Genomic DNA, 19,711 nt, shown 5'->3' on the forward strand with positions numbered 1-19,711 from the left:
CTTTTCAAATGCTTTTAATCTGCTTATGTGAAAGTTACTCTAACATAGGGAGTGTTCTGTTTTGTAAATTGCAAAAAGGAAGTTGTGGGTAACGGGTTTCTACCTCTTCTGAGATTCCCAGCAGTAATACGGAATATTACAAAAAGCATTTTATGTAGATGATATGCTCCACAGTGTGAAGTTTAAGGAGCCAAGCTTCAATTAGTTGTCTTGTTCACTGTTCCTGTTTCCATGCTGTATGCAAGCCACCACTTGTGGAGAAATGCCATTGTGCATTGAGTCAGATAGAAATATCTCTACTGCTATGTATGTATTTGGTGTGCCCAGAAGTGTGTATAGTTGTGCATTTTTTCAGATATAATGGTGGCTAACATATTTTAGCTGCAGGCTGTGAACAGAACTCCACATGGATCCTACCTTTCATATCTAGCAACCTCAGACTGGCCTGAGGATGATAGAGGTCTTGGCATGGGTATCGAGAATGATGCTGATATTCTGGCAGAGTTTGGGGATTTTGGTGACTTTTTTGAAGATGATAGTCTTGCTTTTGGTGAGGTAAGTCCCCATTGTGAAAAGCTGGCAGGTTCAATGATCTGAAAAGAAAGATATATTCATCTCTGTAATTTATTTCTTATCCCCAATTTTTGTCAAAATGGTTTTTGTTTTGCTGTTTGCCCTCTATGTTCTTTAAGCAACAATCATTAAGCAAGGTTGTGTTTTCTGTCTTGCTACAGCCCCCTGGAACCGCAGAATCCCAGTCAATGATGTTCCAACTGCCTGATTGTGTAGAAGCAATCACATCACCTGGGAATGGGTTTCTGGATTCTTCTGATCCTATGCTTTTACCCATTCTGGAGATACCTGATTTAGAAGGACTTGGACAGCAGGCATTTGGAAAAGATGACAAGGTTTCAGGAGTAGTTTGTGAGTTTCAAAAGGATATCCAGGTTGATAACAAGTCTCCTGAAGCTCCTCCGGATAGTCAGAAAATGGGAGTTGACTCTCTCACAAAGGCAGAGTCTATGGTACTTCTGGCACCTGGGTTTGACCCTGTCTCATTTCCAAGTGGTCATGATGTGTATCAGCACTATGTATTTAAATCTCCCTACCTTCCTCAAATAAGAAAAGGTCAGATGAATAGCAATGGAACATCTGACCTTTATGTTTACCGTGCCACTCCTCCATCTTCTCCAAAATCTGGCACCCTTGAAAAAAAACACGAACACTATGAGAGTGTATCAGATAGAGATGTCTCGAGCAGAAAAAGGGTTAAGATTGCTTATGCTGTCAATTATACGAAGGGTAAGCTGACTACCTCTCGAGGAATGCTGTCTATAGAACCATGTACACAAACAGGAGGTAAATGGCCATTGAAAGCAAGTCCACAAGTGGAAGGGGAAGGTACTTACTTGTATGGATCAAATTTTGATCTCCCAAGAAGATCTCTTGCAACAATGCTTGCAACAGATGTTGAGTGTTATGTGATGCAGATTACATTAATGCAAGTTAGAGATGCAGATGCATTGAAGAAATTGCTGCCAATGTCAGTTACTCAATATTCTAATATGGGCTCCAAAGAAAGCAGTGATGCTTTTTACTCAGCTGATTCCATGCATGCATCCAAGATCAGTGCAAAACAACAACAAGAGAGGAAAAAGAAGGATCGTATTCCTTCACGAATAGCTGGGGATGTGGATGAAGAGGTCCAAGATGGCCCCCCTGTGTCTCTGGTTGGTGTTTGGCGGCCTGTTGGAGCTCCAAAACCTCAAAAGGCACCTCATGCAAATTGGAATGAGACAACACATACTAGCTCTGGGATAACATCAACTGATTCACGAATCCTTTCAAGCTCAGGAAATGTTGTATCAGCTTCAAGCACAAAGCCAACTTATTGGCAAGAACTTGTCGATTCCATTCCATTACTGATTCAACAAGCTGCCGTATCATTTGATGTTGCATTTGATGGTGACCATGGGGATGGTCCTTTTGGATGGCTCATATCTCAGGAGCAGGAAAGGCACAAACATATTTGTGGCCCCAGTTCAACCCATGCAGCATGTGGGGGAGCACTTTCAATTTCTCACTTTCTTGACAATGCTGGCATCGAGCTTTTGGATCCCTTATCAAGTGAGGTTGGACTTCTATGTATTGTCATGTTTAGTCTAGCTGTGCATAAAAAAGTCTCTTATGGGTATCACTGAACAGTGTAGATAAGGAGGTTGTTTATTCTGTGGGAGATAAATGTTGGTTTCTTTTGAAGTTTCACCCATGTGGTTTAATTCAATACAATGCGCAAAACCTTACCAGCTCTTGACCTCCTTGAAGGATGAGGAGGTAAGGGTCAACCAGTGAGATGATGGGGATCCAAACTAATTTAGGCTACAAAGGTTCTATTGGTCAGTGTGCCTTGTCATGTGTGCCAACACATCTGGGTGTATGTACCGCCACAACTTCTTGCCTAGGCAAGTCCATTCTTCTGAAGGGATGACACAGAGAAGCATCTGGCTTGTCTGAGGCTCTGAAGTTTAGGATCAACCATGATGGTCCATGAATGCACCCATGTAGTAGCTATGACCAAGCAGTCTTTAAGGAAATACATAGGTTTCATTCTAAAAAAGACCTGGTTGCTTATTGTCAATGTGACCTTTGAAGATTTTCCTGAACATTGGTTCAACTCATTTCATCAATAAGTTTACCAGGTTCTATCCTTAGGAAGATTGCTAGTTTTTCTCGAATCTCATTCGCTTTTGTTGTTTATACACCGACAAAAGTTGCTGGGATGCCTGTCCTGCTTGTCGTCTCAAAAATGTATGCACAGTTCAACTAGAGCTCTCCCAAAACTGCACAAGTTAAGTGAGTTAGCAGCACTGTTTTGATATGCCCTAGTGGTTTAAGCACGGTAACTTAAAGTTTTGTCACAAGGTTGTACAAAGTTCACCAACTGATAAATCATGACTTTTGAATTCAGAAAATGGCAGGATTTAGACTTGTATGGCACCTTGTGCAATCACCCATAAAATTGAATAGAGAATCATTACCATTGGATTCTGAAATGTGTAATGAAGGGGATTTTACTGGTGTTTATTGTGAAAGGAATGTAGGAAAATAGAGTAATAAAAAGGAATGTAACATCTGTCTGCCTGCCTGCTGACCTTCCACCTGCCTGCCACATCATTGCTTGTTTGCTTCCTGCAACCTCTGAGGCTACCCAGGTGCCTGTGCCTCTCCATCTGTGTGTACATCCTCAACTACCTTGTGCAGCATCCCATGTATAACGATGTCCCCTACTAGAACCACAAATGTCTTCAGGTGTGTTGCACCTATCTGAATCCATGAACCGATACTGCTGGGAAATTGCAACATGGCTTTAGTAGCCCATGGAAGCAAACCCTTTCACTTCTTTCTATTTCCTTTTTCATTAAAGTGGGCATGTCCTTGAGTAACCATCAATGCCACTATATGTGTCCACCACAATATCACTTGCCAAAAGAACTCAATCACTGTAAGCAACACATGTACTGTGCTTATACAAGTAAGTATAAATCTTAACAACTCCATCATGACGTCATCATCAACCCATTGCTAGAAAGAAGCCTTTGAACCTACAGTGCCCAATTTGCAACCACCTTCACATTCAGCTTTGCTTCAAATAGAGGCTTGGAATTGTGGACTTGTGAATCCCACCTCCCAAGCCCACTCTTGGTCCTCCTTGGAACACTCCTCCACGACTGGCTACCTAGTTGCTTCCCCCAACAAGGATAGGCACACCCTTTGAAGAGCCATTAACACCTTGTATACTTGCAAGAGACATGAATTCTACATTGTTGTCTTAGAAGACATGATGGTCCCTAAGAGCTACCTAATTACCACCCTAGAAATCCATCTTCACATCTTTATCCTAGGAGATATCATCTTCCCCAAGAGCTGCTTGATTACCATCCACAAAATCCATTTCAAGAGCAATCTTATGGGCAAGAGCTATGTTGCAACAGCTAGTCCCCCATTACTTGAGGGTGTGTGTGCAAAGAAGACACATCTCAGACTAAAGCTCTCAATTAATGCTCGCCAAGTGTGAAAACTCTTGGTCTTGGCTCAAACCACAATGAGACCGCAACCCCCAAATCTTGAGCTTGAGAATTTCGATCTCTATCTACCATTACTGTCATGAGGACATGCATTTTTGAAACCTCACCTAACATGTGGATTGATTTCTAATCACATGATTAAGTAAATGTTGTACATGTGAGGTGCAACTGGGGTTGAAGTAAATTTACGAGCCCGAGACCCGAAGAAATCACGGGATGTCAAAGGCAAAAGTTGCTATAAGTTATGCCGCACAGGTACTTGGTGGTATCTGGTGCCAGTTGTTGGCCTAGGTCATCCGTTTGGCCATAAGTGTCAGTTGGTGACACTAGAGAAGTGGCGTTTAATGGTATCTAACACCAATGTGATGGTCAAAGATAGCGCAGAGACACTCGGGAATGAAAGTTGCCTAGCCAATTTAATTATTGGCCAATCAGATTATTTTTTAGGGCACCGAAATAATTATTAGATTAATTTTTCGTATTTAAAGACTGAAAATTAATATTTAATTATGAAAAATACTGAAAAAACCATTTGGGAAGGCTGCCACTTGTCAAAAATGGCCATGCAAGACTGAAAAACGTCTTTAGAGGTTGGAGAGAAGAATCTCTAGGCTGAAAATTGAAGGCTGAAAATTGAAGGCTCCAGAGAAGGGAGAAGGCTCAAGAGTCAAGACTCACTCAAGAGTCGAGAGGGAAGGGAAAAGGAGAGAAGGGAGAAGAAGAAGAAAAGAGGAGAACTTGGAACTTGGAGAAGAAGGAAGACTCAAGAAAAGAGGAGAAGAAGGAAGAGAAGGGAGAAGGTTCAAGGAAGAAGGAAGAAGAGAAGGGAGAAGTGAAGAGAAGGTAGAAGGAAGAAGAGAAAGAAGAGAAAGAAGAAGAAGGAAGAGGTTGGAGGTGGGAGGAGAAAGAAGAGAAAGAAGAAGGAAGAGAAAGAAGGTGGCTGAGATTGGCACAGGCTGCAGCGCAGGACGGAACGGGGGGGCACAGGCGATCTGGAGCGCGAGCAGGACCCTGTTGCAGAAAATCCAGGCGGGATCAGCGGGCGGCCGGCCGCAGGTAAGTGGTGCCATGTGGCGTTACCTGTCCCGTTTCAGACAGGCCTTGCTGCGTTCCCTGTCTGAAACGGGACAGGGGACGTTCCATCAATTCAAAACGCGGTCCACGATGGATTCGTGCCGGGGACAGCGATTCCACGTGCCGAGGGGCCGTTCCGGCCGTTTCCTGTCACTATGGGTAGGAAGCTTTGCTCTCGCGTAAGGTGATGCTTATGAGATTATCTAAGGGTCTAGGCTATCATCTTTCAATCTTGTTGGACATTCTTGAGGAGATTCACTTTAGTAGAGGAGCTGATATATTCCTCCATGACAATCCTATGATCAATTGTGTTGAATGGTAGGAGAGCTAGGAGCCCACCATTCTACCACACCCGTCCTGCCGTGTCATCCACTTACTAGGTGGGATTCACTGTTTCATAGTACAGAGAGCCTCAGACATTGGAGCTTCCAAAAAGACCACTTGATCCGATTGAGCTATGGAAGAGAGATTACAAAGCCCATCAAGGTAGAGTAGATATGCTGCTAGATAGGGATTAGATCCAGGATGCATTTGACCAGAATTTGTTCCTCTGCAGTTTTTATGTGATATTCATGGCATGGATTTGTTGTATGTTGATTATCTCATATGTGAATTCGGCTTCTAAAGACACACACAACACACAGCCACCACCATACAGAGAAAAAGAAACCACTGGCTAATGTGATTAGCCAGTGTGATGTACATGAGCCATGGGAGGCTGACTTTTTCTCTTTTTCGTTTGTGGGGGGAAGGGGGTCTTCTACAAGTTATATTCTGATTTTATGCCGATTAATTCACTAAAGATGTGTAGATGTGGTGCCTTGCTTAAGTTGAGGCATGCTGACTACACAACTTGTGTAGATGCTGAAGTTTGAAACTGCAATATATGAAAGAACCATGCAGTAAGAGAGAAATTTCTTGGTCGGTTCCTCTACCCCCACCTCCTCCCAGCCCTCCACACTACTCAACCACCCCCCTATAGACCCCCTTTCTTACCCCCCCATAAACCACACCCCCCAAAGCCCAAACTTGTAAACCACCCCTTCCCCGCTGAACATGCCCTTCTTCCCCCACCTGCTACCTACAAACATGCCCTCACCACCATACCACCAAAACCCAATCCTAAGACAAAACTCACCATCCCTCATTCCCCTGTTGGCTCGTGCCTCCCTCCTCATTACTGCATGTTTGTTGTTGTTCCCAAGCGGGCATGTGGATCATTTCCTGCGTGTCTCTTACTAGATGTGGTTTGCATGCGAGTCTTTGCGTACGTGGGTAGGGTATTTGCAAATCATTTGTCTGAGATTCATATTCTTGATGGCTTTGGTTGAAGTTTCATACTGTCAAGTGGATTAGATGCAGCACTTCTACAAGTTGTAATGTAATGGCTTAAATTAACGTATGCTGGCTGACTCATTGCTGTTGACATTGAAAGAATCTTGCAATTTGTATATTTATTTTTTTAATCTTTGGTCCTTATGGCTTTGTTGAAATTTCACTCTGTCAAATTAATTTGCTGCAATGTTTGTACTGTTAACACATTTCACAAATATTAAAGTAACTTTGACTAAGAAAATCATCTGTCTGTCTGTCCTGGCAGATATCTGCAGCTTCAGTAGCTGCTCTTTTACAGTCTGATATTCGTTTGGCATTAGCTACAGCTTTTGAGGATGCTCATCTGGATGGGCCCTTAAGCTTGAGTGAATGGTTAAGGGGCCGTGCTATCCTGGGTGATTCACTTGCCAGTGATAGCTTACCGAGTGACTCAAAAGAAACAGTCAGCACCTTAACCATTGGTATAGGCGAGCCTATTACTCCTCCTCAATGCACAGCAGGTGGGGCATCTGCAGTGAAACAAGATGCAGAAATTCAGGCCTGTGATGGTCACCGAAGTAATAGTAGCTGGACAATGGAAGGTTCATCGTTATCAGATGATGGATGTAGCAGAAGATGTGGTCAGGAAGTGGGTTCTATCGAATCTGATACTCAATCTGGCAGTTTTCGAGGAGGACCAACAGTTGTAGCACTTTCTATACCTTCTTTACTTGTCGGGTATTGCAATTCTTGTCCCTTGTTTTCAGTTCTAAAGCGGGAAAGTCTGTGTTGTGTTCATGGACTGACACATCAAGTGAGGGCTTTGTAGCTATGCCCTGTTGATGGGTCCAAGGTCTCCTTTATGAAGAGCAAGTGACAATGGAGTCCATCTTGCAGTCTCACATGAACTTAAATCATCACTCTCCATAAATCATCATTTGGATGTACTCTTGGGGCATAGCTTAAAAGGCCTCCAACAACAGTGATTTCTATTGATTTCTCTCAAAATGTAGCCTGTAAGTTAACTCCCTTCATGATTTTTATTCTGATGCTTATCACCAATCACTTCTTGTTATCCCAGAACAGGTACCAAGATGACTGGTTGAAGGTATCATCCAGTGCACTGCATCTTTGGGAGAAAGCTCCATTTGAACCATATGCAACTGCCAAGCCAGTAAGTTCTCAGAATGATTTTGCACCACAAGCTCATACAATCTTTTTGCAGAACTAAGTTGTTTTGTATGGCGTCTCCCAGGTCATATACCACGTTGTATGTCCACGGGTTATTTCACTTTTGTCAGCAACAGCTGATTATCTTCAACAACTGAGCTCGGGTTAGTACTGTGTTTCACAGAAGCTCTTTATGTCACATCCTTTTTCAGAAAGCGATTTGCAGAATTACCTTTTCTACAGATCTTGCAATATCAATATAGTTATCAGAATAGTACATCTTCTGTCGACCTAAGTTTTTGTTATCTATATGGCAATGATCAAACCTTCTTCCAGAAAGTGATTTGCAGGGTTAGCTTTTATATAATTCTGATAATATTGATAACTTTCAGGACTTGCTTTTTTGTCACTAGTGTGCAACTATGTTAAACTCGCTAAATCTGTCATGTAATTCCTTCTAACAAAGACCAAAACCTTATAAATATTGTGTTTTTGACAGTTTATGAAGCCTGCAAGTTAGGCACCCATGTTGCTGGTAATAGTGTCTTCGGGCAAGGAGGATTTACTACAACATCTGCAAAGCATGCTCTCTCTGGCTTCACAATCATTGACTTTCCTATGCAAGGCTCCCAAATAAATTTGCAATCAAATCCTGCTACGACTTCATTGAATCAGTTTGTTATGAGCTTCAACAAAATTTGGAATGCCGACGAGTATCGAAAAGCTTTTCAGAAAGCTTGTAAAGCTCTTCCAATATCTGCATCTAGCACTGTTCAACGAGAACCTGAAACTGGTCCTTCTCTGGTATGGTTTGACAGAATAGCTTTTAACTACTATGCTTTTTTTGAATTTCATCTGTGCTCGCTTTCCCTTTTTGGGCATGGAAATTTTCTTGAAAACACTCATTGGTTTGATCAGTGTCATGACTTGACTGTTGAGTATAAAACTGAGGCTGCCTATGGAAATTGCCAACTTTTTGGAGAAGTATTTACACCTATGGAAACCCTCTGTTGAAGGGTGCAACATATAGCTTTGGTACAACTGGCAACCCAATTGAAGATGTGTTTGGCGGTGTAAAGATGACAAACCATCTGCCCGTGATGAAAATTATCAGTCCATGGCATAGGATTATCTATGTGGTCATTAGGGCTGTGTATTCCAAGTCCACAGCTGCTTGCTTCATGTCTTTTGAGTATATTATTTGCTATCCCGGCTATCTTTGTACAAGGTAAGGTGGCCCTGCAAATGCCAGAGCAATGGTTTCTGACCATCGCTCTCTTAGTTCTTGCCATTTACTGCTGAAGCTGCTTCTCACATCCAACAAAGAAGCTTAGCTAATGTGCGACTGTCACTATATGGTGTGATACTATTAGTTATTGCCAGAAGAACATTTCGAAATGGCCCTGCTTAGCTGAGGTACACGATGTACATATGCGTGCTTTATTATATTAGGTTTCATTTGCTGGCAAAGCGTGCCAATTGTAGTCCCAAAGAAGAGAAAGAAGGATCCATTGGTGCTACCATCTTTGAATGCAACGTAAATACAAACATGAGATACTAAAAAGAGGATGTCATAATCTTTCTACTACTAAGAGGAGTAATTAAAATGCTGCGTAGGTTGGTCAGATCCAGAACAATCAAAATCTTCCTCTAGAGCATAGGCATGCCAACATGTCCCCCAAGGTGAAACCGCACAAATACATCATATGTAATGTTCACAATGTGAACTTTGAGAGCATACAAATTTCAAACAAAAAGAAATCCCAAAAAAATATTTTTTCCAACAAGACAGATTTCAAAACATCATATACATGAACTCTCACCCCTAAGTTAAAGGTCCATTATTGTGTAACATAGTGCGTCTCAACACAAATAACGTAAATCGAGATTCCCTTTCTGCATGCTTAGTTGTATCCTTCAAATGGGAGCATGTGGGAGTTAGAATTGAAACAAAAGGTGTCTTGGAAACATGACCATGCTTTAATGCTTACCACAAGAATAGCACGATACCCTGTCCTCTCTAAAGGGCATCATTAGACCTTTCTTTGCTACATCACTCTAAGTCAGCAGCTTCTTTTGGCCATGTAGCATGCAGTCCTCACCAAACCAGAGAGGTTAGGCCATTCAACTCAAGATCAGAAGTCAACACTTGAAACACAAAGCCTTTGCAGCCATGCCAATGTGTGGAGGAAGCTTTGTGAATATAACTAGGATAGCGAGAAAGATGCCCCTAATCTGGCCCATTGATTGTGAATCACCATGGTTCTTGTATGCAACACGAGTATCAATTCTGCATTAGCATCCTTTGTCTCATGTAAACCAAGCTTGTATGCGTCCATTTCTCTTTGTTCAATTTGAAGGCTGCTGAGCCTAATTCAGCTTAAGAACCATTGTCATTTGAAACAAAGGAACATGTCATGAGGACATTTCATTTTGAAACCTCACTTAACATGTGGATTAATTTTTAATCACATGGTTAAGTAAATGTTGCACATGTGAGGTGTAACGGGGGTTAGAGTAAATTTACGTGCCCGAGACCTAAGCAAATCATAGGATGCCAAAGGTAAAAGTTACTAAAAGTTATACTGCACAGGTACTTGGTGGTATTTGGTGCCAGCTGTTAGCCTAGGTCATTTCTTTTGCCGTAAGTGTCAGTTGGTAACACTAGAGAAGTAGTATTTAATGGTACCTAATGCCAATCTGATGGAGTGGAAGTTGCTTAGCCAGATAATTTTTTAGGGCATTGAAATAATTATTAGATTAATTTTCAGTATTTAAAGACTGAAAAGTAATATTTAATTTTGGATAATGTTGGAAAAACCATTTGGGAAGGCTACCACTTGTCAAAAATGCCCATGCAAGATTGAAAAACGTCTTTAGAAGCTGAGGAGAAACAATTTAGTGTATTAGCCTACAAGAGAGAGGGAGGAGATGCTATTGGTCTGATTTGCAGCCATTGGAGGTCCTTTTGAGGCAGCTAGGGTTAGGAGAAGACCAATCAATAGTAGGTGACAGTATCTATAGGCTGTTGAGACAAGGCAATAGCAATCAATGATTGATTTTCTTCAGTTCTTTGCATTTACAAGCTATTGAGACGGGGCAACATCAGTAAATGAGAGATTTTCTTTAGTTCTTCATGAAGAAAGCTTGAATTTTCTTTCTCCTCAGCATTCTCTCTCATCTCCGAGCCTTTTTATAGTCTAGCTCCAAAGATTACAGTATTGAGATCACTAGAGGTTGAGAAATTTCAGATTTCTTTGCTGTAAATCCCAATCTACAGTAGAAATTAGGGTTTAGCAGCAGCCTCTTGAAGCGTGCCAGAAATTGGAAGCTCCAAGAGTTGGATTCAACAAGACTTAAGCTGTTTTTAGCCAAATTCAAGTGGAGGGACTAGCAAATTAATGAATTTGGGGCATTTTCCATCTCTATCAAAGCGGGTGAATGCCAATTGATTGCCCAAATTAAGGGGCAAGTCAGATTGAAGACTTGTTGGTCATTTGGGATAGCGAGAGGAGTTGGAATAGCGAAGGGGATTGGGAGAATCCCATTGTACATTAACTTTTTCTTCAATGAACTTAAATAAATACCGGAAGGGGTGTTGGTTTTGGGGCCAATAGGGTGTCCAATGTCCAAGATTATGTGGTAGAGTGTGCATTTCTATTTTGCGAATTTGTTAATTGTTGTAAATAGTGCTTAATTAGGTTATTTACCACCCTATTCGAGGAGGAAGGCTGATTGCAGAACAAAAACAGATGTTGGAGTTTTTGTTAAGTATAGATCTATGTAAAATGAGGAAATGGAAATGGAAATTTGAAATGAGAATGAAAAGTGGAAGCAAAAACGGTAAAAGTTTGAGTTTCTGTTTTGTGAATTTGTTAATTGTTGTAAATAGTGCTTAATCAGGTTATTTACCACCCTATTCGAGGAGGAAGGCTGATTGCAGAACACAAACAGATGTTGGAGTTTTTGTTAAGTATAGATCTATGTAAAATGAGGAAATGGAAATGGAAATTTGAAATGAGAATGAAAAGTGGAAGCAAAAACGGTAAAAGTTTGAGGTTTGGGGAGTTTGCATCATAGGAAGAAACAACTGCTAAGATCTTCCACACGAACCAAGCATTAGGGACTGCGCACAAAAATCCCTTGTAAAACATTGCTGGAACATTGTGGCCTCATCCTTTGATAGATGAATTGGACCATGGAGAAACATGAATAACTGCAGCAGACAATGCATTTTGAGCAAGCAAGTCAAGTTGAAGTCTTTGTTGATTGCATCCTATACATTGACAGTGGGAAAGACAGAGGAAAGTAAGCTGTGAAAAGAATCAGTGAGGATGGAAAAAGAAATGGGCAATTTGATTGGATGGCAGGCTTGTAAGGGTTGAGGCAGCAACAGGACAGGAGGGTTTGTGGACACATGAGTAGAGGGAAGGAATATGCGATGTAGGCTTATGGATAGAGGGAGGGGCTGCCCAAGAAAAGGGAAGGGGGAGGCCCTGGAGGTTGAGAGGCTGTGCACAAGCAGGGAAGGTGACTTGGAGCTCACGATTGTGTGTTTGTGAAAAGATAAAGTTTTGATTGTTCTTGCAAAAACTTGTAGCTCTGTTAGCCTCAGAATTGGTAAGCCCAAAAATGAGAAAGAATACTTCTATGGAGGGTTAGGGACTAAATTTCTATGTTGTTCAGAACTTGCTTTCTTTATCACTGTGTATTTCTAGTGGGTTCCTCTTATTTACAATATTCTGACATTATGGTTCATACTGGAACAGGTGTACTACCTCATATGTCCATCCTCTGATCCAGATATTGTCCTTCAAACTATGGTTGATGCTTGCCAAATTATTGGTCATAATCTTGCTCTCTCTGAGAAAGAGAGGAAAGCTTCTCAAGCCCAAAGGTCTTTTGCAGGATCAGGCCTTACTGATGATCACACAAGTGCTGCTTCTCAGGGGATTGTGGGGTTTGCCACCTCAAAGCTTGTATTGCAAGTATTGACTGCTGAGACAATATTCAAGTCAAGTCGACCTATCTCAGTGGAAATAGATTCTTTGAAGGAAGTAGCATTTACTATCTACAGTAAGGTGCGTCGTATACCACGAGGATCTAACGGCAGTGACCTTTCTTTACATATGACCCATTTAGGTAGGGGCCGTCCTTTAAGTGGGACAGCTTTGCCTGGTGTGTGGAAAGATTGCAATACTGTTCGAAGCTCTGCCACAGGTGCAGCATTGCTTGGACAGGACTCCCTGCTAGATTCCAACTCATTTCGCACGAATAATTGGGATGGTGCCTGGCAGCAACAAGGGAATGCAAGTGAGGCAAATATTTTTACCAATTTGGATGGGAAGTTCTCTCTGGACACGGCCACTAGGTATCTCTTTGAGCCACTCTTTATTTTGGCGGAGCCAGGTAGCATTGATAATGGGGTTGGCTTGTCTGCATCTCGTTCTGTTGTTCATGATGAAACATCAGCAACTGGACATCCCGGATCAGCAGAGACAATGCATGGTACTGTGACAGACAGTGGGTCAGAGTTTGACATTACAGGCAATGGAACAGCTAAGGTAGCAAATTTGCACTGCTGCTATGGATGGACAGAAGATTCGAAATGGTTGATATCAGTATGGACAGATGCAAGGGGGGAGCTTTTGGATGTCCATATATTCCCTGTAACAAGTAGCCAATGGGAACTAAAGGGGTTGCACAGTTTGTTTGTTCAAGTTCTGTTGCTTGGCTGCCAACTGCTAACAATGGTTACAGGGGTAGGGGGTTCAAAGTTGCGCAGCTTGGTAATCAGCCGTATTGGAGCATTTTTTGAGGCAGAATGTCAAGGTGACAGTTCTTCCTTGGCTTTGCTGCCTTTTTGTTTAATTTTCTTATGTAGTCAGTGTGCTTCTTTAAACCTGCTACCTATTGCAGAATCTCATTTTTGTGGCCTAGCCGTATGTGTTCGTCAGGACTAGATGGATGCCCAAGTCACCTGTGGTAGTTCTTGAAATGCTATTCTTGATTGATATTGTGTATTAGACAAACTGGTTATATTCTCAGTTATGCTGTTCCAGTAGTGAATTGTTTTAAAGTTTTAAAAGCTGTAGAGCAGCAAGCCAAATCTTTTTTCTTGAACAAGAGTATGTGAGTAAACAATGGACTTAGATCTATTGGTGCTAGGTGTCCTCAGTAATGCACGCTGAATGACCTGCCTGAGTTTAAGGGAAATCACTACTTCCTTTGTTCAATCATCTTATAAGATTAAAGTGCTGCCAAGGATTTTCCTGGGAGTATACCAGACCTCTCATTTTCTTACTAAATTCTGTCTTGTCAGCCCCTAAAAAGGGGTTGCTAATTGTATTAGCTATTTAAAATGTGATAGTGTTGGGCTAGAATTTGAGATAACACAAGATATCACAAGATATGTGGTAGCAGGAACTGAATGCAAGCTAATCTTTCCAAGGGGCAGGGGCAAAGAGGTCTGTTATGATTGTTGTGGCCTGATATTAGCCTTGTACTTTCACCTCCACAGGTCTATGATGTGATGCTCTGGATCAGAGCAATCTGTGTCTGATGTGAATATGGTAGTCTGGGTCTAGGTGGCTGCGGTGCCTGAGTTTAATGGAAGTCACTACTCTTTCCAATCAACTTTTAAAATTGAATCACTGCCAAGACTTTTTCTGAGAGTATACCAGACTTGTTTTCTTACTGAACTTTGTCCTGTTAACTGCTAATTAGGGTTTGCTAATCATATTATCTGCCTAAGATGTGATAGTGCTAAGCCAGAATTGGAGATGACACAAGATATTTGGAAGCAGGAACTGAATGCAAGCCAACGTTTCCAGGGGGCAGGGGCAAGGAGGTCTCTTACGATTATTGTGGCCTGACGTTAGCCTTGTACTGTCACCTCCACAGGTCTATGATGCGATGCTCTGGATCAGAGCAATCTGTGTCTGATGCGAACATGGTAGTCTGGGTCTAGATAGTTGCCGTGCCTGGCAGCTTTGACGTCTAAGGTTATGTATGTTGTGAGCCCCCTGCTCTGAGGTGAATGCCAAGAGAGGAAAGGGGTGTGGCTCGTCGATGGGCTGAAGAAGCTGGTGATTTATGGTGTGGGTCTGAGCTCTGTGATTCTAGAAGCCTCTCATGGTACCTTTGTAGCTCCATAAGAAAAAGATCAGGGGATCTTATTAGGGTAGTCTTATGACTCAAGTGGCCCAAACCCTCTCTAAACAAGTGGTGTTATCTCCACCTGATCTTGTAGTGCACCAGCATTTACTTCTGTGGTGCTTCTATCACTTTGCCCCTTCAAGGCAAAGGATGCATACCATCTCCTCCCTAGCCACCCATGCTACTTTGCCTGCCTTGAATCTTAAAAGAGTGGGATGTCACTGTTGAGATGGGGATGCCCTCTAATCCTCTCAAAATGACCCTGTTCCTGAGGAAGGCAACAGTTTTCGTGCCATCTTCAAAATTGTAGAATAAGTGCTCACTTGTATGTAAGGCCCTTTCCCCTTGGCAGGCTTTGAGGAAGGGGAGGTATCTTCTTTGTATCCTGGTTTTGGACAAATTACTTTGTTGTTCTCTTTAGCAGTGGTGCCTTCCACTTCCTCAATGCCCATAACTCTTACATTGAGCCTTCTTGCGTGTCTCTTCTCCTCCTCCTCTCTTACTTACATCTGGTGGCAAAGCAGGGATGGGGAATGGGAACATGAACAGCCCTGAACTGCTATTCCCTGTGAACAAGCAGTGATAGGAATCAAAGATCAACACTTCAGCCAAAGTGTGAGACTATGGGACAGGAAGTGGGATGGAAAGATGCTGCCATTTCCACTGTTCCCAAGTCTAAAATTGACCATCCCCTGTGACTATCGTTCCTGCATATTCAAGAGGAAACTCTAAAGTGGCCAGGACTAGATGATCAGCTAGGTTGGCTACCTTATTATTAGAAGAGAGCTTGAGCTGAGGATTGACATTGTAAGGAGGGACCAAATGAGAATCTGAACCCTGAATTGCTATTCTTTGTGAGCATACAGTCACAGTAATCAAAGATTAACACTTAGGCCTAGTGTGAGACTATGGGACAGGAAGTGGGATGGCAAGATATTACCATTTCCACCATCCTCAAGTCTGAAAATGGCCATCTCATGAGACTATCGCTCCTGTATATTCATGAGGAAATAATAAGTTGGCCAGGGCTAGATGATCAGCTAGCTTGGCTGCCTTATTAGGAGAGATTCGGCTGAGGGTATTGTAAGTGGGGACCAAAAAGTCACTTTTGTGGGCAGAGTTTTGTGGATAAATATTAGGAAAATATACTTCTATGTGCTTCTAGACCAAGCACCCCAATCCCCCCCATATATGTGGTGGGTTTTGATGATGGAGAGAGAACTAAGTGAGAGGAAGAGTAGGAGACAAGAGGGACTACATCACCAATGTAGGACACTTTCTGTTGAGATCACATGGCATTGAGATTATGAGAGGTTCTGTTGGTGGGAGGCCGATGCAAGCCGATGATCAAACAATGCAATAGATTTCATTCATAGGACTATACAGTTGTCGTGATAGAGCAATAAGACTATGGTATTAGGAATGTTTTCCCTCATGTACGAACATGTGTAACCAGCCTTCCTTCCGTGGTTGGGTGGTGAATCCCTGATTACAACTTAATTACAGCAGCAAACAATAAATGCAAATTTGAAAATACGAATTTACCTATTGATCTTGGACAATGCACACCTGATTGGTCCCAGAATTGGCGCCCCTTTTGGTATTTCTTTAGCTTTTTTGAAGAAACACTTGACTTACAATGGGATTCTCCCAATCCCTTTCGGTATTTCAACTCCCCTTGGTGTCCAAAGTGACTAGCAAGTCTTCAATCTATAGTCTTCAATCTATTTTGCCCCTTGATTCGGGCACTCAATTGGCCTTTACCCACTTCATAGACGATGAAAATGCCCTAAATTCAATGGTTGGCTAGTCCTCCGTCTGAATTCAGCAAAAATTCACCTTAAGCCTTGTTGAATCCAAGTCTTGGAGCTTCCAATTTCTGGCACGCTTCCCAAGGCTGTTGCTAAACCCTAATTTCTGCTGTAAATTAGGGTTTACAGCAGAGATATTTGCAATTTCTCAGCCTCCAAGGGTCCAAATGTTGAGATCTTCAGAGCAAGGCTGTGAAATGGCTGGGAGATGAAAGGGAAAGCCGTAGAGAGAGAAAATTCAGAGTTTTGTCTCAAAGAATGACTGAAAATCAGTCAAATGCAGCTGTTGTTCTTCCACAATAGCTTGTAGATGCAAAGTACTGAAGAAAATCAGTCATTTTCAGCTGCTGCCCTATCTCAACAGTCTGTAGATGCTGCCTCCTGTTGTTGATTGGTCCTCTCGTGCCCTTGGAGGCCTCAGAAGGTTCTCCAATGGATGCAAATCAGACCAACAGCCTCCCCTCTCTCTCTCTTGTAGGCTGAATTTATAAAAATGTCTCTCCCTAGTCTCTAAAGACGTTTTTCAGTCTTGCATGGGCATTTTTCACAAGTGGCGGCCTTCCCGAATGGTTTCTCCAGCATTTTTCATAATGAAATATTAATTTTCAGCCTTAAAATATTGAAAATTAATCTAATAATTATTTCAGTGCCTTGAAAAATAATCTGACTGGCCAATAATTAAATTGGCTAGGCAAATTCCATTCCCGAGTGTCTTTGCGTCATCTTTGACCATCAGATTGCCGTTAGGTACCATTAAGCGCCACTTCTCTAGTGTCATCAACTGACACTCATGGCCAAATGGATACCTAGACCAACAACTGGTACTAGGTACTACCAAGTAGTTGTGTGACATAACTTATAGCAACTTTTGCCTTTGATATCTCGTGATTTTTTCGGGTCCTGGGCTCATAAATTTACTTTAACCCTAGTTGCACCTCACATGTGTATCATTTACTTAATCATGTGATTAAAAATTAATCCACATGTTAAGCAAGGTTTCAAAAATACGTGTCCTCGTGACAACATGCCTTTTAGTATGGGTGTGAATCACATGATGTGAATACACTTCAAGTGCATTAAGCTAGTTGATGTCTTGCTTAACCTTAACAAACAAGGCTATGCACCTTCTATTCTCAATCTCTTTTTCCATTATCAAGAAATATCCTCTCAAAATTTCTTCTCTCTTTCAGTCCCTCTCTCTCTCTCTCTCTCTCTCTCTTTCGTGAAGATAATTGAATTAGATAGTGAATATTTACATCGGACCATCAGGTGAACATTCTCTCTGTATCTCTTACTTTCTATTACATCAGACCATCACGTCAACATACTTTGTCTCTCTCACTCTCTATGTAACTAATATTTACATGAGGCCTGCAAGCTCTCAGAACAGCCAGAACAACCTAGTACATGAACAGTACTAATAGATCACATCGAAGGAACAGCTGGAGTAGAGCAAACAATTGCTAGCTAGGGAGCAACAATATCCGGAAGAACCGGGTCCACTGACATCATAGAGGAGATTTGCCATAACACTATTCCACGCACACGGGCCACATGCCCATGGATGCACGATTCTAAATCAAAGATAAAGGCATTGCGAGTACGCCATATATGCCATAGGGCTTTCCATCTAAGGAAATGAAATAGGCAGGAACAATCTGAACTCAAAGAGGGCATATTTCCCATAATCCTGGAACGAATTGATAGGCGGTGCTGAGTCACAGAGGCCCAGACATGGGAAATGAAATTCCAGATCTTTCGTGCAACTAGGCAGGAGACAAAGAACTGAAGCAATGTCTCATCACAAGTAGTGCAGAAAACACAACGCCCAGCAGAGATCTTTCGGGCATGGAGCACTTCTCCCGTTGAAAGACCCCCAATGAGCAGCCGCCACATGAAGACTTCCTTGATACGGGACCTTAGACTTCCAAAGCTGGATAAATTTTTCCCGCCACTTTTTTTTATTATCCCCACGATGCCATAACCTATTCACTTTCCCCATGATGGTTGGTCTTTAGGAATAATGGTTGGTCTTTAGGCATGTCTGCATTCTGCCACCTCACTACCAGGCTGTCCAATGTCTCACGCACACATTTCAAACTCATTGATAGGATTGTTAACACCATCTGGATGCACTACATGCCTTCTGCAAAGATAGAAACCTCATAGTGAACCTTGGGAAGACTAAAGCCATGGTCTTCAACACACGTGCAGCATTTGTGACCGGACTTATGTATCAGTTCACATTTGGAGTGTAGTGAAGCATGTGAGGAACGCGTATACCTAGAGGTCACGTTATTGGGCCCGAGATTTTCACTGAGATGGGCAGCTGAGGCCAATTGGTGCAAGGTTATGCAGCACTGAATCCTTGAAAGTTGTGTGCCTGCATACAGTTTCAAGAGCCTTGCACCAAATTGTGGCTATTTGATACCCTAGTCATACCTACTTTACTATATGGAGCAAAGGTTTTGGGTGCAAACTATACCATGGACGATCGTGCCCGTTTGTTGATCAGACAAGTCCATAGAGAGAATGCTATGATGGCTGGGACAGCAGGGAGAGGCCATTGATCATGATTACAGTGCATATGATAAAGAATAAGGTCTCCACATTCCATTGTTAGAGCAGTGGTAGGGCAGCACCTATGGTGACAGAGGTACTCTTCCGGCAGTGACTTCCTTGCACAAATTATGGGAGGTCCCACATCAGAGATACTCCAGGCTGGCACTGACCTCTTTTAGGCAGCTAGCAATAGAGGATGGGAGGGAATGCTGGTTTTCTTAGATGACTATTTGGATGAGCTTATGTGGGATGGACATTTATCAGCTCCCACCCCTGAACTATAGTTTGGATTTCCCAACACTCCCTCTCAGTTGATCCGAGCTGAATCAAGTTACTAGGGACAACATTCTGATGGTTGAGAGAGCACATGGATGTGGCTAGCCATTCCCTCTGGGACTGAGGGCAGAATTTTATAGGATCCACTTCCTGCACCTCAGAGATGGATTTGTAATTTATTGTCCAGCCACAGTGTATGTATATACATCTCTCCCATGGCACACCGGCTACTGTCGAACAGATTCATGCCTCTTTACACAG

The 19,711-nt window shown here is 42.3% G+C and overlaps 1 protein-coding gene across 4 annotated transcripts in view; it reads left to right on the plus strand.

The window, feature by feature from the left end:
- The window catches only part of GCT (RNA polymerase II transcription mediator), a 121,930-nt gene that overhangs the window by 71,005 nt on the left and 31,214 nt on the right, over nucleotides 1-19,711 (plus strand). For all 4 annotated transcript variants that reach the window (XM_087668561.1, XM_087668558.1, XM_087668559.1 and 1 more), the window contains exons 13-19: nucleotides 388-555; nucleotides 735-2,132; nucleotides 6,760-7,211; nucleotides 7,560-7,647; nucleotides 7,729-7,807; nucleotides 8,143-8,447; nucleotides 12,413-13,475. In XM_087668561.1, coding sequence (XP_087524687.1) covers nucleotides 388-555; nucleotides 735-2,132; nucleotides 6,760-7,211; nucleotides 7,560-7,647; nucleotides 7,729-7,807; nucleotides 8,143-8,447; nucleotides 12,413-13,475 — 3,553 coding nt within the window. The remainder of the gene's footprint in view (nucleotides 1-387; nucleotides 556-734; nucleotides 2,133-6,759; nucleotides 7,212-7,559; nucleotides 7,648-7,728; nucleotides 7,808-8,142; nucleotides 8,448-12,412; nucleotides 13,476-19,711) is intronic.

Source organism: Lygodium microphyllum, chromosome 26 (genome assembly GCF_053477565.2).
Source record: "Lygodium microphyllum isolate KBCC chromosome 26, Lygodium_microphyllum_v1.1.10, whole genome shotgun sequence".
Lineage (NCBI taxonomy): Eukaryota > Viridiplantae > Streptophyta > Polypodiopsida > Schizaeales > Lygodiaceae > Lygodium > Lygodium microphyllum.